This window comes from Harpia harpyja, chromosome 14 (genome assembly GCF_026419915.1).
Source record: "Harpia harpyja isolate bHarHar1 chromosome 14, bHarHar1 primary haplotype, whole genome shotgun sequence".
NCBI lineage: Eukaryota > Metazoa > Chordata > Aves > Accipitriformes > Accipitridae > Harpia > Harpia harpyja.
The window spans coordinates 13,967,456-13,989,492 of record NC_068953.1 but is presented as its reverse complement, the minus strand read 5'-3'; the positions used below and the strand labels follow the sequence as shown (position 1 = coordinate 13,989,492).

Genomic DNA, 22,037 nt, shown 5'->3' with positions numbered 1-22,037 from the left:
AAGTGTCTCCAGTTAGCCAGTATCTTGCAGGGTGACTCGTAAGGTCTCAGAGCAGAGCCATGCCATGACCCCACACTGCTCTTGGCCTCAGATGTTACCTAAGCTTGGACTTTATCTCCTTAGGCTCCAATTCCAAAGCCTTCCTGTGTGCTGGACTGTTTCCCTAGCAGTACTGTGTTGAGGCTGGCACTGTGCTGCTGGCATGGTGAGTGAGGTGTGGCCTGCCTATTCTGCAGCTGGTGTAAGAGCAGTGTCATGAGACCCTAAGAGCAAGGCTCACTTGCTAGGTGTTTCCTTTACTCCATTGGGAGGTGTGACAGGGAGCTCAACTCTGCTCATGGAGCTGGTAATGTTCCTGGATTTCCATCATCAGAGGGATTCACTGGTTCCTGTAGAATAGAGAATCTGAATTGCGCTTCTCTGATGAAATTGTCGGTGAAAGGGATTTCAAGATTCTGTTTCTGGTCCTCTTGCCTGTGCTATTACTGGAATGCTGCTTTTGTGCTTGGGAGAGACAGTGTGCTATTTCTTGTTCAGATTGTCATGGATCCATGGTCCTCTGCAGTCCATATGGGGAGCATACCAACTGCATCCATTTAAAACTTTCTCTGAGAGATCATCCTTTATGGATTCTTATGGAGAGATGATTTCCCCACTTTGCATCAGCACTTAGCAAGTGACAGCAGCCTGACTTCAAAAATAGAGTGTCAGGGAAAATGGCTCCTCTTCTCTATGTATGGCAGCAAATCCAAAGTCAACAAAAAGTAACCTTCAGTGTCTCATTCAGTGATGTTTTACTTAGATGCTTATTATTTACTATGCTCAATGGACATTCTCCATCACAGATTCTTCAGCAGAGCATCAGTACATGGGACAGATCAGAATTTGATGACAGTAGCATTATAAGTAACACACCTTGGGATTTATAGTGTAAGTTTAAGCAAGTACATAGTTACAGTTGATAAGACATGCTCAGAATCTGTCACATAAGTGCGCCAAAGGTGCTGACGAGCCTAGAGGTAATTTCAGGGCATTTCAGTGTGAGAACAGCTGTTGGATGTTTTTCTCCAATTTGTCAATTTCATTTTCTCCCATTTTATTTTTCATCCTGGTAGTGCCTTCTGAAATTGCTTGGTTGCCCTTTTCTCTACTGGTTCCTGGGCCCTGTGTTATTTTCAGTGAGTGTAATCATAGTATCGTGTGACAGTAATCATCATTAAGCTGTGCAAACTGGCAGTGAGTGACATGGTAGTTCAACAGCAGAAGGCCTGATGTCCTTGTGTTTCCTGCCTTACCCCCAGTCAGTGAAGTTCAGCATTCCCTAGCAGACTTTGCTGGGCAGCTGTTCTCCATACTTGTACCTGTCAGTACTTTGGCTGCTGGTTGATAAGTGTTAGTATTTTGAGTGAGCAGCATGCTCACTGCTCCTTAGAAGTTTCTTCAGATCTGTAAAGTTAGAGCACAGCAGAGATTGATTTTATTCCATAATAATAACTAGGAACACTGGGTTTTCCCAATGAGCTGCATTCCCAAGAACACAGAGCTGATGAGCTTCCAAGTTCCCAGACTGGAGGAAGGTGAAGGGTACAATGTCGTCATCCCACTGTAGCCTTGCTCTGCTTCTATGTGTGAACAGCAAAGGTCTAGGTGGGCTTTGCTTGGGTTCACAGTGCCATTTTCACATCCACTTCATGGGAGCAAATACTGTGATTACTTGTGTGTTTTGAGCCAGCATAAAGGTAGATCTTGAGAGTGACTCCTGTACACTTCACCGTGCAGAAGGCTTCCTCTGAGGCAGCTGCTCTGTTCCTGGTGGGAAGGCCATGTCCCAGGAGAGGATGGTGAGAACCCAGGGTTCTGGGTTCACAAAGTGTCATTCAGCTAACTTCACACTCTTCTTTGTGCATGATGAGGGAGAGCACACCCAGGCCTGCTGATGATTCTCAATGTTTGAGGCAGAAAAGGATATCATTCTGGGAGAAGAGCAACATCTTCTAATTTTAGATGTGGGCAACTGCACTGTGCCCTAAGATGGCAGTTACACTGCAATGCAGCATGAGGAAGATTCAGTAGTCCATGTGTTGAATACCATTATGGGTTATTACAGGAGGATTATCCCTAGAAGGAGATGTGATCAAGGTGCAGGAGCTTTCCTAGGGAAGTACACTTCATTAACAAAGCACCCTATGCTCAACTTTCACCCAGTAGCACTGCACAGCAGTGTTTCTCAGTGTCAGCATTCTCGGACTTTTTTCCCATGGCACATATGTTGGCCTTATGTCAGGCCCATGGGTAGAATTTTTGGCAAGCTGGGTAAGGACTTATACAATTTGAAGGAATAAACAAGGCTCTTGGCTGCTTCTCACTCCAAGGTAACTTATGATTACCTCCTGAGCTGGTTACTTTGTGCTCAGGTATGAAGAGTGGTGAACCAGGAGAAATACACACCTTGGGAGAGCACAAAAGGCAAGGCAAGGCACATCAGCTTACTTGTGCTGGTGGAAAGTCCTGATTGATAGCATGTGTCTCCATTTCTTATCAAGGACAGAATAGGAACTGACAGCTTCCAAGACACACTCCAACAAAGTTACTGCCTATTACCCTAGGGAGAAGAAACCCAGTAAAGGACCTGATATGTCATGTATTAGTCCTTCTACGAATGCAGTACCTTTGCTGCGGTGTGGTTTGCACCAACTTCTCCACTACATTATCAAAGAAAGTGCTTACTATGTTGCAAAGGGAAACTCTGCATCCAGCAGCAGACAAAAGGCTTACCTAATCTGCTTCACACAGGCATGCATTGCTAGGCTATGTCGGCTCTGACATCATTCTGATAACACATGCTCTTATCTTCCATGGCAGAGCCATCATGTGGCAGAGGACAGTGCAGGGTCTGTAAAGCAGCATTTCAAAGTCTCAGAAGTTTATGCTTATATGGAGTAGCCCTGCCATTACATACAACAGGGATACTCAGGAAATGCTGTGTATCATCTAGACTTTACCCAGCACCACCTGAAGTTTCAGAGAGCCCTGTAGATGTGGTTGTGGATGGGAATTCTAGAGTCATCCAAGAGTAGCAGTAGTCTTGGAGACAGGCTTGAACAGACAAAGCTCAGCACAGAGACACTGCTGCCATGGTAGAGCCATTCAGCAGGCCATACTGCCTGATGAGCTCTGGTTGTTGGTGAGGCTGGACCTGGGAGCCAGATAAGGTGAAGCCCTTTGGATAATGCTGTTGTAGGCATGCAGCTATGGAGCTGTCAGTTGCAATTTCCCAGCAGTGCGAGTGTCCCTTTGGAAGCCAAGCCCATGCTCAGACAGTACACATTGACCACTGTCAAATCACAGGGCTTCACAGGGACCTCCACTTCCCAGGAGCTCCACTAGCAAGCCTTCCTTCATAACACTGTGGTGAGTAAAGTTCAGAAGATTTCAGGGACCACCTGTCTCAGGCTTGAGCACTGTAGACTACAGCTGGGGACTGCTGACAGCTGAGTAGATGATCACTTCCTAGACTTCCCCTGCACTGCTCTCTGCTGGGGCATGCAGCCCGTGGAAATTGCAATCATGGCTGCAGCCCAAATACACATGATCTTGTCCTTAAGGACCTCTAAAGTAGTGGGTGGGCATCCAAAGAGCCAACTCTGCAGAGCACAGGCATGTAAACTCAGTAGGGCTACCCAAAAGCCTCCCTCCCTCTTCTCTGGTAAACGACCCTGTAAGTGTCTCAACCTGGGAGAGTCCAGTAGTGTTGTTACTGTCACAAGCCAAACATCTCCTGCGTAAAAGCAGTGGGATTCAACAACTCTGTGTTTGTCCCTGTGTTCCCTTGGGGTGCCTGATTTGGTGGGTGTGTTCTGACTGGCAGCATTGTTTTCTACCCTCAAAATCCACTTGAGACTGAGGCTGTCAACAGGGAAATGTGTTCTCTGTCCAAATACAAGACACCACAAAGCCCAGAGCTCCTACAGATGCTTGCCTGCACATTTTCATTTTCTGTTGGCTTTCTTGGGCATTGCAAGATCTTGTTAGGCCTGGAGTCTTTTTTTTTTTTTGCACAAGTGCCCCTTTTCTCTGTTAAATGAGCAAAAGTCAAGCAGTGCACCTAAAAGTAATGTAGATAGATGCTGGATGGAAGCACACCTTTCTTCCTGATGAGAGCGAGCAGAGAATCAGTGTTGTCACACTGGATGCTGTTGTGCAAGTTTGCATTTTTTAAAGGATTCTCAACCTGTAAAGGAAGGGTTATTTAAGGCAACTCTCAGTTCAGCAGATCAGAGTCACTGTTGCCTCAGCCTGCCATGCCATCTCCACTCCTATCTGTTGTGCCCTTCTAGGCCCAGTGCTCAGTGCAGGAGCTAGCTCCTGATTCAAACACCAGCACATGCATGGCAGAGCTGAAAAGAGGTATACTGTCAAAAGTATTCAACATCAACACATACTCTGGCCTCCACTTCATAATGTGCTTCTTGTTTTCCCTTCATTGCCATCTGCTCTTCAGTCATCATTTCTTTCCGACTTGTATCTGGTTCAGTTAGCATTCATCTCTCACCTGGAGCTCCTTCAGTCTTTTTGGTTTCTGAGAAAATCTTCCAGGTTGTCTGGTCTTCCAGAAAATAAGGCACAGAAGTTACCTCAAAGCACAGAGCTGTTGGTGCTGTCAAAAATACCAGCTTAGGAAGATATCTCTGCGTATGTTTTTCTTTTAACATACCATGACACTGTCCATATGTCTTTCACCCAGAGGCAACACATAATGCATAAGAATAAACCAGATGAGATGGCCGATAGAGCACATGAGAGTTCACGGCTGTACATGCCCAGTGTGCCTCTGCTGTTCAGATCAGGGTCTAAATGAAGGAAAAATTATTTGCCAATACTCTCCATTCTCTTCCTGCCCTCCAAAAAATATTGTTATGATGTGGCCCTCTGAAGTGCCCAGCAGCACTATGAAATTCTGGAGCCAAGAGGTGTAGGTGAAGGGAGCAGTAGCCAGATGGGGGGGAGAAAAATACAATAACTGGGGTATCAGTGAAGCACCTAAACAGTGCTCTGTCTGTTGTAAATTGGTTCTCTTCCATGCCCTTTCCCTAGCAAGAAAAATACATTATTACTTATACTTTCAACTGATTGTGTGAAATAAAAGCATATGCTACACATCAGACAGATAATGGACCCAAGCTACATATTCAGCTATAGCCAAAGTTTAATGGGATCCCATACCTAAATAGGGAGACAAAAATAGCAAAACAGAGAGACTGAGAAGAAGCTACTCATGTTCTGTATGCAAGGGACTCTATGGTCTTTATTCTCTAGACACAATTACAAAGACACATTGCAGAAGAAAGCGACTGAGAGGTTCACATTTTGTGCATCTCTCGGGTCACTGTGCTGCCTCATGACATCCTCACTCTTCCTCCCCTATCTTCTTGCCATGAAACTCCCGACTCTTTGCTCGGAGCTTGTTGACCTGCGACTCTGCAATGTCAGCCCGCTCCTCAGCTTCTTCCAGCTCATACTGGATCTTGCGGAACTTGGAGATATTGACATTGGACAGCTCCTCCTGTGCAGGGAGAGGGAGTCGATGGTGAGGAGCCCAGGGCAGGGGTGTCACTCCTCCTGCACCCTGGCCTTGCAGGGCTGTGGCTCTTCCACCCCACTCCCACCACTGCTTACATGTAACCTCACACAGACCTCCTCATCCTCCCTTATTCAGGACCCCACTGTGACAAGCTTCACCAGTACTATGTCACTCTTGAGGAGCAATTTTGTCACTTGGATTTGTCATTTGTGTACTTATTCTCCCACTACTTGCTGCCCAGCTATCAGTGCGACTTATTAGGTTGAGAAAGACCCTGAAGCCTTCTGCTGTTGGTTACTAGCAGAGATTCATGAACTTCAGTTAACTTCAGTCAGTGGATGTAGCCCCTGGGTTTGTTTAGTCTGACGTCCTGTATAAAACAGGCTGCAGAATTTCCCTCAGTTCATCACTGACCGCTGCAGGGTGCCCAGAACTCAGCAAGGCCTCATGACACGACAGTAAAATGTTGTGTTTTAGAGGCCAAGACTGTTGTGTCTTGGGAGTTTCTTTCATGCCCCTTTCCTGCTATTCATACTCATCTCAATGAGCGTGCTGCCCCAATGGAAGGTGGCTCCTGCCCATTCTTCGAGCAATACTTACAGCCTCCTCAGCTTGTCTCTTGTAGGATTTCACCTTCATTTGCAGCTTGTCCACCAGATCCTGCAGCCTGAGAATATTCTTACGGTCTTCCTCAGACTAGAGTGGTTGGCAAGCAGGAAGGAGAATGAATTGTTGGTTCTGCATCATGTGATGTTAACAGTTCCCCTTGGGGATGGTGTGCACAAAATCTGACTTGCTGTGAGGAAAACCCTGTCAGCCCAAGAGGGCCTCCTGCCCTACCTGGTAGGTCAGCTCCTTCACCCTCCTCTCGTACTTGCGCACACCCTTCACGGCTTCAGCGCTGCGCTTCTGCTCAGCATCAACCTCCCCTTCCAGCTCCCGCACCTGCAATGAGCACCCCATCTTTGGAGCTTCCCTGGTGGCTACTTACGTGACATGCTCACTCATGCACAAATAAAAGTCCCACGCACTCTGGCCTCCAGCTTCTGGATTTGCTTCTTGCCTCCCTTCAGGGCCAACTGCTCGGCTTCATCCAGACGGTGCTGCAGGTCCTTCACCGTCTGGTCCAGGTTCTTCTTCATCCTCTCCAGGTGGGCGCTGGTGTCCTGCTCCTTCTTCAGCTCTTCTGCCATCATGGCCGCCTGATGAGAGCAAAAGGTCAAAGCCATTTTCAGGCTGGAGACATCCTGGGGACTATACATCCACCATCAGCAGTGAAAGGAGCCCCCGACTCACATCTGTGATGGCCTTCTTGGCCTTCTCTTCGGCATTGCGGGCTTCCTGGATCGTGTCCTCCATTTCACCCTGAATTTGGGCAATGTCTGTTTCCAGCTTCTTCTTGGTGTTGATCAAGCTGGTGTTCTGTGCAACAGGAAAGACATGATTTGAACTTTTAGACCTCATGCCTCCACATCAAGAGCTAAAAGTGTGAGTATTGTTTATGAAAGTCTTTAATGCAAGAGTCCTCTTTAGAGCCGTAGCAGCAAACCAGACATGGGTGGCTGGCTGGATTGGCCATATTACAGCATAGCTCTTCAAGTGTTTACATAGTAATCACTTGCAAGATGCATAGCAATCGCATTCTGTGTTGTCCCTTGTTAATGGGATTAGTTTCCAGCAGCATGCCTGACCTGGGTATGGAGGAGCTGCACACGTTCAGTGGCATCCAGAAGCTCCTGCTCAGCCACTTTCCTCGACCGCTCCGTCTGCTCCAGGGCTGCCCGTAGCTCCTCAACTTCAGCCTGCAACAGGTTTGCTCTGCGCTCCACCATGGCCACCTGCTCCTTCAGGTCCTCTTGTGTCCTGAGAGCATCGTCCAAGTGTATCTGCGTATCCTGTAAAAGAGGCAAGAGAATTTGCAAGGTGGCAGTGTGTGCTTGGGTGCCAAAAAAATCAGCAAAGGCTCTTCTCTTTCTGTAGCTTTGCTGAACAGACCTTGAGCACTGCCTGTGTGTTTCTCAGGTTCTTTTGTGCCTCTGCAGCCACGCGGTTGGCATGGCTCAGCTGGATCTCCATTTCATTCAGGTCCCCCTCCATCTTCTTCTTGAGACGCAGGGCTTCGTTCCTGCTCCTTATCTCAGCATCCAGGCTGCTCTGTAAGGACTCCACAATTCTGAGGTGGTTTCTCTTCATCTGGTCAATCTCCTCATCTTTCTCTGCTATCTTCCTGTCAATCTCAGACTTCACCTGGTTGAGCTCAAGCTGGAGGTGCAGGATCTTCCCCTCTTCATGTTCCAGGGAGGCCTGGACAAGTCAGCAGGAACAGTGACTTAAACTACTGCTTCCTTTCTTCGTAATCTCTCATACAGTACTTCACAAAATCTAGGCTTGCTTTCCTGCCATCTCTGCAGATAAATACTCCCATACTTTCAGTCTGGACACCAATTATTAGCACTGTGTATACCTCAGCTTCCTCCAGGGAGGCTTGGAGTTCAGATTTCTCCTGCTCAATCTGCTTCTTGACTTTCTCCAGCTCATGAATCGCCTTTCCTCCCTCGGCAATCTGCTCCGTGAGGTCGGAAATCTCCTCTGTGGGAACAAAGACCAACAGCATGGTCAGGCACAGAGCAGAATGCAAAGGGCCCTGCCACACCAAGGTGACAGGCAGCTTTGCCAACCTGCAGGCACAGACCCATACGGAAAGGTGGTAGTGGTGGATAGTGAGAAAGCCCAGCCAGGAGCAGAGGGCCAGGGACTTACGCTGCAAGTTCTTGTTCTCACGCTTCAGGGTCTCCAGGTGGTCCAAGGACTCCTCATAGGCATTCTTCATCTTAAACAGCTCTGTGCTGAGAGACCGAGACTCCTTCTGGGAGGCTTCCAGCTCAGCCTGCGTTTCCTCGTACTTCTGCTTCCATTCTGCCAGGATCTGAAGAGAAACAGGACCTCAGTGTGGATGTGGCAATCAGGAGGGGATGCTCTGCCCAGGAACCCCAGGCCCGGAGCCCAAAAGACCTTGTCAAAGTTCCTCTGCTTCTTATCCAGAGCTGCGCAGGCAGCATTCGCTCGCTCCACTTCAATCATCAGGTCCTCCACTTCATTCTGCAGCCTCTGCTTTGTCTTTTCCAGGGAAGCACATTTGGCATTTACACCTTCGACGTGTTCCTCTGCATTCTGCAGGCGCTGTGCCAGCTTCTTCCTGGGAGGAGATAAGCACAGCTCTGGGTTAGAGCTTAGAGGGTAGCCAATTTTGCACTGTTCATGAGAGGGCAGCTGGCCACTTTGGGGGCTTTGAGCCTAGTGTTTTTCACAGTGTTTTTTCTGTTCCAAGGTTGCATGCAGCCTAAAGGGTCTACCACTTCTGTGTCCTACCACCTACTGAGTATTCGGCCTGTCCAAGCCTTTCTAGCCCTAAAGGCTACGTTTGTCCTTCCAACCTGCACTTTTTCCACAGCATGCTTTTCCTCTCCCTCCCCCTCTCCCCTCTACCACAAAGACAGTATATCCCTGCCTTCGTACTACCCTTGTCCTAACCCACTCTCAGAGATTCCAGTTTCCCTTGACAGTCTCAGTCTTCTCCAGCCACTCGACATCCCACATTCCTCACGTACTTGGCTTCCTCCAGCTCCTCCGTGCGCTGAATAGCATCCGTCTCGTATTTGGTTCTCCACTGGGCCACTTCACTGTTGGCCTTGGACAGGGCACGCTGCAGCTCCCCCTTGGCTTCCTGCTCCTCGTCATACTGTTCCCGGAGCAAGTCACAGTCGTGGCGAGCAGACTGCAAGGCGTGGGCCAGGGCGTTCTTGGCCTGTGGGGACATTGGAATTGGTAACCTCAATACTTGTCTTGAGATGCCTCTTGACAGTAAAATTAGAATGAAACTCCAGTTAGGCAAATGCAAAGCTGGGAGCTGATGAAGCCTTCATCAGTGTATTCTGGAGGATCAGCATGTGTTAGTGACAGGTGCTCTGGGGACAGTAATCTGCTGTTCCTGTGAACGTTTCGACGTATGTGTCTGAATCCTGTCTTAGAGAGTATCGTCAGCATCTCATGAAAGCCTTGTGGATGACTTCCTCTAGCATGACAATCATTACACTTCCTTCCCTCTCTAGCTTATGAGTGGGGATATGTGCATTACTGGTGTTCCCTCCAGTACTACGTGTGTTTGGGGAAAGATCAGACAGGATTCTCCGGACGCTTTTAGGGATGATGTAGGTTGTGGACAGTAGGGTACTTCCAGACCTTTATTTCTTCCTCTAGATGTCTCTTGAGTTCCTCAATCTGTTGGGTAAATCCTTGCTTGCCCCTAGACAGCTGAGAAATCAGAGCATCTTTTTCCTCCACCTGGCGTGAATATTCACCTGGGAAGGGTAAAGTGAAAAAAGGCAACTAGACTACTAATAATATGACAGTTTCTGCCTGTAAACCCGTGTAGTCAGGAGTGGCCTGGAGAGGTTATACCAGTTGTCACTTTGCACCCTCTGGTATGCTCATGGCACGCAGATCCTCCTATTACCCCTCAGGAGAGAGGATGTCTCACCTGATTCTGTCTGCAGACGAGCTCTTTGAGTATTGAGGTCATTGATCATGCGCTGATTCTGCTCCTCCTTAGTTTTAATCTCACTCAGCTGATCCTCCAGAGTGCGGCACATCTTCTCCAGATTTGCCTAGATAGCAAACACAAGGAAGGAAAGGAGATGAACACCTGCACTCTGCCTTATTCTCACAGCAGGGATTTTTTTTATGAGAATGTGGCTGGTAGGCATAGCCTATGTGCCATACCTTGGCCCTGTGAGCATGTCCTACTGCAACTCTATACCTTGGCTTTGGAGACAGACTCCATGTTACTGGCCAAGTCGTCAATCTCCATCTTCAGCTCACTCTTCTCCTTCTCCAGCTTCTGCTTCACTCGTTGCAGGTTGTCGATCTGCTCCCCAAGCTCAGCTGTGCTGTCCGCGTGCTTCTTCCGCAGGGCGGCAGCCGTGGCTTCGTGCTGCAGCGTGGCCTCTTCGAGGTCACGGCGCATCTTCTGAAATTCTGCCTCACGCTTCTTGTTCATCTCAATCTGAGCTGCGGTAGCCCCTCCTGCTTCTTCCAGGCGCTCGCTGATCTCCTCTAGCTCCCTCGAGAGGTCAGCCCGATACTTCTCTGCTTTTGCCCGAGAGGTTCGCTCTGCCTCAATTTCCTCCTCCAGTTCCTCAATACGAGCCTGGGGAACATTAGGGGACCCTTCACACCCATGCCCTCCTCCTACCTGACCTGAGACTGGGTGAGAGAGGGGAAGGAACAAAGACTTGCCTGCAGCTCCTTGATCTTCTTCTGTAATTGCATGCCCAGGGCTTGCTCATCCTCAATTTTGCTCTGGATCTGGCTGATTTCAAAGTCTTTCCTTTGGGCAAAGCAAACCATGTTAGAGCTCAAAGAAAAAAGACAGGTGCACCAGCCCAGCACTCAGGTGCCCCACAGCCCCACTTACTTCTTCAGCTTCTCATCCAGTTGCTGCTTATCATTTTCCAAATCCATTATGCTGTCGTAGGCCAGCTTCAGGTCTCCTTCGAGTTTCCTCTTAGCTCTCTCAAGGTCCATGCGCAGTTTCTTCTCTTGCTCCAGGGACCCTTCCAGCTAAAATAAACAAGACCATCAGTGCTCTGCTGGCTATGGTTTCCTCTACAAGTTTTTCTTTTTCATTTAGCTGCACATGTGCTTACGTCATCCACTTGCTGCTCCAGCTTGGTTTTAGCTTTGGTCAGCGTATTGACTTTGTCCTCTTCTGCCTGCAGGTCATCCAGTGTCTGCTGATGGGCCTCTTGGAGGGCTTTCTTCTCTTTTGTCAGCTTGGCAATGGTCTCGTCCAGGGCTGCCATCTCCTCTGTGAGGTTTTTCACCTGTTGATTGTAAGAAAGTGCCAAAAGGCTGTGTAGAAGACTTGACTGCTTAGTGCAGTGACCTTTTCACTTTGCAGTGCTTAGCCAGGAGCTTGTTTTTCATTTGGGCTGCCTAGCCGCCCCGCTGTGATGCTCCTGGTCTGTTCCAAACCTAGCTTTGTTCTGAGGATACCAGGCTGATGTGGGAGGCATCTGTCCCTTCACCCTTTATGTGACCCCCTGTGTGTGTACCTTGTTTTCAGTGGCATGCTTTTCCTTCTCCACTTTGGCCAGCGTTAACTCGAGGTCATCAATATCTTTCTTCAGCTCTGAACATTCATCCTCCAGTTTTCTCTTCTTGGCTGTCAGCTCGGCATTAATTTCCTCCTCATCTTCAGCCCTTTCAGTCACCTCCTTAATTTTGGCTTCCAGCTGGATTTTGGTTTTGATGAGCTGGTCACATCTTTCCTCAGCATCAGCCAAGCTATCTGCTTCCTGGTGAGGAGACACAAATTTTTATGAGTTGTAATGTTTTGAAGTTTCTCCGCTCTGTCTTTTGTATCACTGAGTAGGCGTGCATTAAAATGGGGGCTGAACCCGGCCTTCCCCTCCAGCAACTGCAAGATCTTGCCCAGTGTCTACCAGGAAAGCTTGTCATCTGGAATCAACATTGATTCCAGACTTTTTGTGTCTCTAAAAATGCCTCACAGAGAGGGTAGCTTTTTCTTTTTAATTCACTCATCATGAACCTCATAATATTTGGGGAGTAAAGGCTTTGTGAGAATAATTTAGTGGAGCAAGCAGTGTTTTGTTTGGTGTGAAGAAACGGCCTTTTCCTAACTGAGTTTGAATGGAAGCTACCCATGTTTCTGAAAGTAATCAAGGCCTTCTAGTATTGCTGGACGTAGGAAAGTGGGTCCTTCTCAGGTTTGCCTTTACTCTGTTAGACAGATACACTGCTTTGAAAGGTGAGTAGATGGAGGTACTTCCCTTCCAGCTCAGAGCTCTCTGCTGTGGATTACATGTTGGCTAGTGTTACATGGCTCTTTCCTCAGACAGCAGGAATGCCGAGTCTCATGTGGGGCTGCCATGAGCCTCACCATGCCCCTGCCAGTGCCTGTTTACTCAGTGTTAGAGTGCCTTAGAGTGTGTGATTTAGACTGTTTTCTACTGCACGGTAGTCAGCTTCCTGCAAGTCTCTGCTTAGGGTAAGAAGCGTTCTGACTGTGTAATATTCTTTTCCCAGGGACAAATGAATGGTGATACTCACTGCCTGGACTTGGAGTTGCAGGTCATTTTTCTCCTGCAGTAAGGTCACCATTTTCTCCTCCAGCTCCTTCCTCTTTGCCTCAGACTTTGCAAGCTCCTCCTTGATTTTCTCAAACTCTTGTTTCATGTTGGCCATCTCCTTCTCAGATTCTGCACTCTTCAGCAAGGGCTTGATCTTGAAGAACAGCTTCATCCAGGGCCAGTGCTTGACATTCATGAATGCACGAACATTATACTGGATACAGAAGATTGAGTCCCTGAAATAAAATTCACATGGCTATTGTGTACTTTGTGTTGAATGAATTTAGACTCCATTAGCCAAGACCCATGCGAACATGATACATGGGTGAGAAATGCCTACCTCCTCTCCACCATTCTCCGATACTCCACTCTCATCAGGAAGCCCCTGCACCTGGCTTGTGTCCTGGTCATAATCTCTGCTAGTTTCTCATCTCTCATCTCCTCCAGAAGACCCACCAGCCCAGCTTTGAAGAACACCTTAAGAAACAGAACATTGTAGCACATGAGTCTCAGTGCATAACAGAGGCACACAGTGTTTGAACACAGGACTTGTTCCTACCTTGGTGTGACCAAATCTGTACTGTGTGTGGTCCACATCAATGGATGCAAGAAGCTTCTCTGAAGCCTTCTTGCTGTCCATGAACTGTCCTTCTGGAATAGCACTTATATTAAGTACTCTGTATCTGTAGGAGAAAGCAGAACATGAAGAAATCCACATTACTGGAACCACCAGTGCAACTGAACGCCACAGGCTTCTCAGCAACAGCTGACTGTCTGACCGAGTAATGTCATGTATTAGAGACAGTCCATTCTTTCAAGATAGTGTCAGTGAAGATTTCATACTGTTACCTCAGAGTCCAAGGGAGTCCTGATCATCAACATAAAATCAATCAATAACTCACAATAAAACATGTCTATGTTACTACATAGGTCCTTTTTGAAATATAACGTTTCAGGTTTCTTAAGGTACTCAGGCTATACAGTTTGTTCTGAATGGGGAGAAAGATGGAGCACTCCTACCTTTGCTTGAAGTCAGCATACAGGACTCTGCTGGGGAATCCTTTCCTGCAAATTCTGATCCCTTCCAGCACACCATTGCATCGCAGCTGATGCAGCACCAGCTCATGCTCCATGGCACCTAACAGATACCACCATTAGTGACTACCCTATTGCCTGATGCTCAGGAGAAGAGCTTTTGTGGCTTGAGTTTTCTTCCTATTGGATCTCCTTACCAGGTGTTTTAGTTTCATTTGGGATGATGCATCGTACAAAATGGGGGTGAGTGCTGCGTAGATTTGTCATCAGCTTGTTTAAATTCTCCTGTGAGATTACAAGGTCAAGTTTAGATAAACAAATGAAAGATCTGCATCCCTGCATCTGCATATATTTCATCCATGGAAAGGAATTAATAGTCTGTCAGATTTAAATTAGATTGCAAAATTTCCATATTTATGTACAAAAGCTTTTGCCTTCATCCATCTTTCACTGTTGACCATTACTATTAAAAGGAAATATAATTTGGTTACTGTGTCATCAGAATTTATCATATACAAAACCTGGGATATAACTCATTTGATGCCCTGTGACTCATTGCTTTGAAAGTCACAAACAATTCCCTATGCTTGCCCTCCTGAACCAATATACTGGTTAGGCATTTATATGTGATAATGTTAAAGCCAGCCTCTGTGTTCTTCAGAGCTACTCCATTACTTATTAATCGTGCATGGTAGGAATATTGAAAATATTCAGAAGTCCAAAATCTCTATTTGGTAAAACACTCTGAACTCGGTGCAATAGCTGAAAGAAATTGACCTATTTCAATGTCATATTTAGCTTAAAAAACAGAGGTGCATGAAAAAAGATATGAATGACAAATCCTCAACCCTTTGAAAGAGTTTTCCTTTTGATATATTAATGAGAGAATATCATTCCATGTTGAAAATAGAAGAAACTAGTCCATCATTTAAAGGGAAAGAAAATTTACCTATAGTACATAATCTTCTTCATCCTTTTGCTATAGGACTTCAAGAATTATAACATCATTTTTCACATTTTAAATTCCCTTTCTTCAAGTAAAAAGAGACAAAGTGAGGAAACCAGTACGTACCCGGAAAAGAGCTGACACAGTCTGGAAAGAAGAACCCTTCTTCTTCCCACCCTTTTTGCCACCACCCTCTGCAAATGGAAGAAAAGAAAAAAAGTATTAAAATATGGATATTGCATATTGGAGACTACAGAACACAAAACAACTTTAAATGTTTAGTGTTTACTGCTTTAATTCTGTGTCAACATTATCCCACACTCAAAATACAATTTTCACAGAGCTGACCTGCATCTGCTCCACCATAGTTGGCAAAGAGTAAGGCCAGTGTCTTCACAGATGATTTCTGGTACAACCCAATGACAGTTTCATTCAGGGGGTCCTTGTTTTTCTCCAGCCAGCCAGTGATGTTGTAGTCCACCGTGCCAGCATAGTGTATCAGGGAGAAGTGGGCCTCAGCCTTGCCTTTGGTAGGCTTGGGCTTCTGGAAGTTGCTGGACTTGCCCAGGTGCTGGTCATAGAGCTTGTTCTTGAAAGAGGTATCAGTTGCCTTGGGGAACATGCACTCCTCTTCCAGGATGGAGAAGATGCCCATGGGCTGGAAGACATTACCACATACAAGAGGGAGAAACAGATTCCTTGGTTGGAAAGATGCTAGTGTTAGGACAGAAAGCTGTGAAACAAATCAGAAGATAAAGTTGCTTCTGTTCTTTTCTGGACACCGTGTCACAGAAAATTAACTGAGGTTCACCATTTTTCATCCTTGGTGTTTCACCTTTACTTGTGGAACCACTTTTAACCATTGCTGGCAACATTACAAATTACAGAAACACAGAGCACTGTAATAACTGAAATTTATCATTTTAATCCAGACATAAACAAATTTTTTATGTATCACTCAATAACTGGACAATTCCAACATTAATGCACCTGAACAGGAAGGATACCTTCTCAATCAGCTCAATGCAGGCAGCCAGGTCCATCCCAAAGTCAATGAATGTCCATTCAATTCCTTCCTTCTTGTACTCCTCCTGCTCCAGCACAAACATGTGGTGGTTGAAGAACTGTTGCAGTTTCTCATTGGTGAAGTTGATGCACAGCTGCTCAAAGCTATTGAACTGCCAAATGTAAAAAAGATGCAATGTTTTCAAGGTTCAGCTATCACCACAAGGCTTTTCCCTGTGTAGTTCTGACCCTTCACGTGTCTCTTCAGACAAATACAAGGCCCCTTCCCTGTCTGTTCTCCCAGAAATACTTCCGTGGGACTGTACTTGCATTCTGAAGAGAGAGAAGACCTCTAATTCATTGTAATGTAGTGATTTGTTTGTTTGTTTGTTAACATTCCATATAATATGGGTACTTTAATTATGATAATTATCCCTTATCCCTTTGGAATCCCTTAATTCTAAAGAAAATTTAGTAAATAACTTCAGCACAATTTCTCTTATTAGAACAAATTTATTCCTAGACTCTGGCTCTCCCAACACCCTAATAATGAAGACTGCCTCAATTTGCTACTCAAACATTTTTCTGTTCTTAAGAGAGTGGTTCTAGATATTTCCATGCACTGGTATGGAAGCTTTTGGGGTTCTTTCAACAGCAGCATGAGCATTTCCTAACCTCTTTCAATAATTTCCACCAACAGCATGATCATTTCTAATCTCTTTCAATGTTTTCCACACCTTTGGCCCATATAACTTTGTCACAGATTTCTTCCTTTTTTCTTTTAACTAAGCTTAATATTCTTGCATGCTATGGTATTAGTTTCTTTCCTGTTAAGATCTAACTGTTGAAAAGGCCAATCTCTTCAATAGTGAGATCTCTTGATGACTGTATTTTTTACAAACAATCTGACTCTTCATGAAAGAAGTCTTAGAATTTTCTTAACACCCATTGTCCCTTCCATGAAGCTGTTGTGAAATCCTTGTTCCTTACATCGAAGATCTCAAAGCCGGCAATGTCCAGGACACCAATGAAGTACTGTCTGGGTTGCTTGGTATCCAGCTGTTGGTTGATACGAACAACCATCCACAAGAACATCCTCTCATAGACAGCTTTTGCCAGAGCACCTACAGCATTGTGCACCTAAAGCAAAGGGGAAATACAGAAAAGTTACTGCACAGAGAAATTTTAAGGAATTTTGACTGTCTGAAGAGAAATTCTGAGGTATAACTACGTATTCGTAGTAACCGATTATTTTACCTGTTCCACAGTTTGACCTTTGGTCACAAATTCATTCCCAACTTTGACTCGAGGACAACACATGGCTTTGAGCAGGTCAGCTGAGTTCAGACCCATTAGGTAGGCAGCCTTGTCAGCAACTGGAAGACAAGAGAGACAAGGAAAAAATTGGTCATTGGACAAGGACTGGAAATTGAGTGATAGCTGTCTCAGAAATGACACCACTATTCAAAATTCTTGACTGCAAATCTTTGAATCTAGTATCACAACAAGTATATTGAATACAGGAAACCTGTGAAAGCCAATATTGGTATTTTTTTGCAAGTAGTTATCAGTAAGAAACCTTTCCTTGAGTATTTTAACTAAATTTATAAACTGAAGCAATGCTTTTAATAACTTTCACTTTAAAAATACATGAAGATTAAAACTCGGCATCTTAGTCAAGATCTAAGAAAGCTCTTATATTTAAATAGGCCATGGTCTGCACTGCCAATAGCAGAAGTATGTGCATGCCAGAAATTATTCTAGAGTCTATGTATGAAACTAGGGAAGCTTCCTCTTCAAAAGAGTTTGTCAAAACCCTCTGCATGCTAAATGGAAAAATACATGGAACTAGCCCATCAAAAAGCTGACTGCAGGGGTACCATTCAGCAAGATAGGCCAGGGATCGGAGAATCAGCTTCACAGCTTCATGGACATTAAAAGAAACATTATTTAGTTTTCACTTTATTAAGCTATAGCATTTTTCCTGTCTAAAAACATGTATTTCCCAAAACTTATTTCTTTATTAAAAGGTCAGTTGCTAAGAACCTTCTGTGCCATCCGGCTCTGCCTGCTCCTCTCGTTGTTTCTGCTTGAATTTCAGGTTCCCATAGTGCATGACAGCCCCTGTCAGCTTGTAGATGGCAGTCTTCTCATCAGCAGTGAAGCCCAGGATGTCAATGGCACTCTGCAGTTGAAACAATGAATTCAAATACGTGTCCTTAGTAGGTCACCTATATCACCTTCAAGACATGTACAGTAGGTACCTTTTTCCTGTGTTACTTACATCTGTAGCCATGAGCTCCTCCTGGTCATCGATACTGGGAACAGTGACCTCACCTTGACTCACATAGTGGAAATCATAAGGGTTGGTGGTGATGAGGAGCATGTCTGAAAGCAGGAAGAGGCAAGGCACAGGCTTAGTTTTGCCAACCAGGTAATAGAGAGAACTGTTGCTCAGTGATCATCCTCAAAAAGACATAATGATCCCTCCTACCAATTAGCTCTGGCTTCTTGTTGGACGTGATTTGATAAAATATGTGGTAGCTTCTTTCTGCCTTGAGCTGGAAAGTGACTCTGGACTTCTCCAGCAGATCTGTCAAGGAAGGTAGAAAGAGTTAGGCACAGGAAGGCACATGGAGGTGGGTCTTTAGGAAGGAGTGGGATCAGGCCAGGAGAGTCTCTTACAAGTTTCAATGTCAGCAGAAGCCAGTTTGCCTGTAGCTCCAAAGTGGATTCTGATGAATTTGCCCTGTTAAGGAGAAGCAGCAGCATTTCAGCCTGGATGGGTTCTTTTGACATCTCCTTTATGTGGAATACTGCTAGGGCCATCACTTATCTTGTAATGAGAGGGAGAGATTTTGTCCAAAGCCACAACTTACAAAGCGTGAGGAGTTGTCATTCCTCACAGTCTTGGCATTTCCAAAGGCCTCCAGCAGTGGGTTGGCGCTGATGATTTGATCCTCAAGCGTTCCCTGCAGGATGATAATTATTGCAGGTTTTCATTTGCAAAAATCATGTCAGGAACAGAGGAAAGCTTTGATTCAAGACAGTATCTATTAATTTACCCGCATCTTGCCAGCCTGCTCTTCCTTCTTCTTCTCCCCACTTGCTGCAATTGTTGCAAAGTACTGGATGACACGCTTTGTGTTCACAGTCTTCCCTGCACCAGATTCTCCGCTGTCAAACCAAAGGTAGAAGCAGAGAGCATGTGGTCAGGCAGAAGGTCCCCAGCACCAGCCAGCCCCATGGGGACCTGAGGAAGGATGTACATACGTGATGAGGATTGACTGGTTCTCACGATCTGTGAAAAGACAGAAAGAGTTTTCTTAGTGCTCCTCAATTGCAGAGAAATAAAAATCTATGAGATTAACTGTGAACTGAAGCTTTGTTAAAGTGCAAGCAGACTAGATAGTCAATTCCCACTTAAAATGCCCTGGAAACATGTCACTGAACCCCTTTCAAGATTTTTTTAAGTTCCCCCAATAAAAAAATAAACTCTTATTTGGATATGGATGTAAGATAAAATATATTAGTTTTTTAAAAATATGATTCTCCTGAAATCAAGATCAATATTTCTGTGTATAAGAAAGAACCAAAACCAAATATTACTTTGTAATGTCAGTATGATTAAAGTGACTAAAACAATGTGAAATGAATTTACACTTTCTGGGGACCCAAGAGCCTTCTGAGATCAGACCATAGTCCCTCCTGAGTTCAAGGATTTTCTGAGCCAGGCATAGTATCATTGTATGCAATGGTTTGGGTAGACTTTGCATGAATTCATCTCCTTACTTTAGTCATTGAAATAGACCTCTAGGACATATGATTTTCTTTAATATAGAATATCCAGGACTTAAGTATCTTGTATGCAATTTGTCATTCCCTTTGCTTTTTTAAAAAATGTTTCAACTGACAATTGCTTTGATGCTTCCTAGCTGTTCAAATGTTAGACAGAAGGAAAGAATTGATTCTGATTCTGCTTTCTATACAACCCTTGATTTCTATACAACTCTTGATTTTACAAATTTCTGTCATATATCCCCTCAGTTTTCTCTTCTCTGTCATCAGTGTCTTTATCTACTTAATTGTTATTCATAGTGAATTTATTTCACGCCTATGAATATTGTTTTGTCCGTTGGTGAACATTTCAGGTCCACTATCTCCTTTTTTAACATGAGAAAACTAGAACTGACTGCATTATTCAAGATGTCAATGTTCCATTTTTTAACTGAATATGATATCATGGAACTATTGCCCTTTTTAATCTCTCTCTTTTTTTTCCCCCAAGTAATTACTAAAGTTCATTTTGTTTTCTTCTGCCCTAATGAGCACCGAGCCAAAATTTCTGTATCATTATTCATTGTAAGTCTGAGATCTTCCTCTTGAGATCTAATTCTTGAGAAGTAACAGCCATTTCTTAGCTAACCGTTCTGCCAATCTTCCATTTTCCATTGCATCTCCTGCCTTTTAGGCTCTCCCTCCTTCATCTGACAACCTCTTATCATTTGCAGTTCTAAGACGGTAAAAAAGCACTGATAGTGCACTTATTTGGATTTGGAACTTCAATTTACAGTGATTCTTTCTTACTTTCTGATATGGATATTATGTTAGTAATGTTTGATTCCATGCTTTTTGTTAAGATAGAGCACCAACACTTCTGTAACACTGCTAATTCTGCTTTCCATCAGACTTTTTACTCCACAGTTACAAAACCTAATTTCTAGACTTCCCTCTACAGCATTCCCAGTGTGCTTTCTGTGCTATTTATCTCATTTAAAGATGAGCATTCTAGTTTACTCAGATGACATAAATGATGTAAACATGACTCCATATATTCAAAGATATTCTGCAAAGAAAAGGAAGATTTTTCCTGAATTACATGCTGCAATGTCATTTGAAGGAATATCAAGCAACTCACCATTTAACATGAACTGATAGGCATTGTCAGAGATGGAGAAGATGTGTGGAGGGGCCTCCTGGCGCTTCTTGCCTCGGTAGGCCAACACCACCTCCGGGTTGTACACCGGCAGCCACTTGTAGGGGTTGACAGTGACGCAGAAGAGACCCGAGTAGGTCTGCGAGGAAGGGAGATAGCACGTTGGCTTCCACTTAGCCTGGCAGAGCAGTTCCTCCTAGCAACCCAGAGGAAGACTGCTGCTGCTACTTACGTAGATCATCCAGGCTGCATAACGCTCTTTGAGGTTGTACAGCACAGCGGGTTCGTGGAGGTGGGTCATCATGGCCATGTCCTCGACTTTATCGTACTTGGGAGGGTTCATGGGGAAGACCTGATCTTCCTTCACGGTCAGAGTCTGCCAAGGAAGAGAGACTGATATATGTCAGCTAAGAGCCCAGAGTGGGAATCAAATTATGTTCTCAAGCCTTGCATTTTCCTCACCTCTCCACCTTCAGTCTTGACAGTGACCTTCCCCGATTCCCTGCTCTGGATTGTCCCTTTCACAAAGGATTCTTTAGGATGGGCCACAAAGACGGATGTCTTGGCATCAAAAGGCTTGTTCTGGGCCTCGATTCTCTCCTTTTCTGACTTTCGGAGGTAAGCAGCTGCCTCCCCAAAAGCAGCCATCTCAGAGTCTGGAGAAGTCATGTCTGCACTTTACTGAAGACACGTCAGCAGAAGACTCTGAGTGGGAAAGAAGACATTTTCTATCAGTTAGACAATAGTTTTCTGTGCCAGTGATGAAATTTCTTACAGTTGCTATCTTTCCAGTCATTTTCAATAACACCTTTTGAAAGGTAGTTTTGATTTGAACACGTAAGTACTTACATCCCACTTGAGACAGCATTCTAAATAATTTTAGTCTTCTAAGTATGAACAGAGTTTTTAATATTGATTACAATTTTGCAATATTATCATACTGCTAGGTGTTTTGCAATTTTACTATTGGTATACTGAAGAACTAAACCTAAAGCAAATCTCTCTCTTCTGTTGCCCTTAATTATCAGCAATGAGTCTCCAAGAAGTCCTTCCATTGCCCAAGATCTGTGGAAAGTGAATTTACTTACTTTCACACTTTATACATCCTATCAGGCTCAGTCCAATCTTTTCTGCAATGAGTATGAATACAAAAAATGGGGCATGAATATAGTAAAATTACCTCAATGTAATTGAACTAACAGTTAATAACTTACAGTGTTGCCTGTCGTGACATCAGAGATGCTAAGTCAGTCGCTAGTTATTAACAAGTTGGTAACTTTCTTCTTATGTTCCATAGTATTCCAGAGATAAATTTTAAGTTAGAAATAAAAAGACGTCATAGAAATCAGATTGAAAATTCCAGCTATCAGAACCAAGCCCACC

The 22,037-nt window shown here is 44.7% G+C and overlaps 1 protein-coding gene across 1 annotated transcript; it reads right to left on the bottom strand.

Moving 5' to 3' along the window:
• Positions 1-5,392: 5,392 nt before the first annotated feature.
• Positions 5,393-21,353, bottom strand: LOC128150611 (myosin heavy chain, skeletal muscle, adult-like). Its single transcript, XM_052806952.1, has 38 exons — positions 21,117-21,353; positions 20,887-21,030; positions 20,637-20,793; positions 18,992-19,019; positions 18,784-18,895; positions 18,598-18,690; positions 18,404-18,467; positions 18,213-18,311; positions 18,003-18,106; positions 17,765-17,903; positions 16,976-17,094; positions 16,709-16,858; positions 15,721-15,891; positions 15,062-15,371; positions 14,840-14,907; positions 13,965-14,052; positions 13,753-13,870; positions 13,292-13,415; positions 13,073-13,209; positions 12,713-12,968; positions 11,695-11,937; positions 11,287-11,463; positions 11,055-11,200; positions 10,877-10,967; positions 10,398-10,787; positions 10,119-10,245; positions 9,821-9,939; positions 9,190-9,386; positions 8,594-8,777; positions 8,342-8,507; positions 8,046-8,170; positions 7,577-7,885; positions 7,273-7,476; positions 6,878-7,003; positions 6,613-6,783; positions 6,422-6,526; positions 6,182-6,277; positions 5,393-5,563 (listed from the first exon to the last, which is right to left on the bottom strand). Exons 1-38 carry the CDS (start codon positions 21,321-21,323, stop codon positions 5,408-5,410), a joined length of 5,820 nt encoding a protein of 1,939 aa, XP_052662912.1. The 5' UTR covers positions 21,324-21,353; the 3' UTR covers positions 5,393-5,407.
• Between the last annotated feature and the right edge of the window lie 684 nt (positions 21,354-22,037).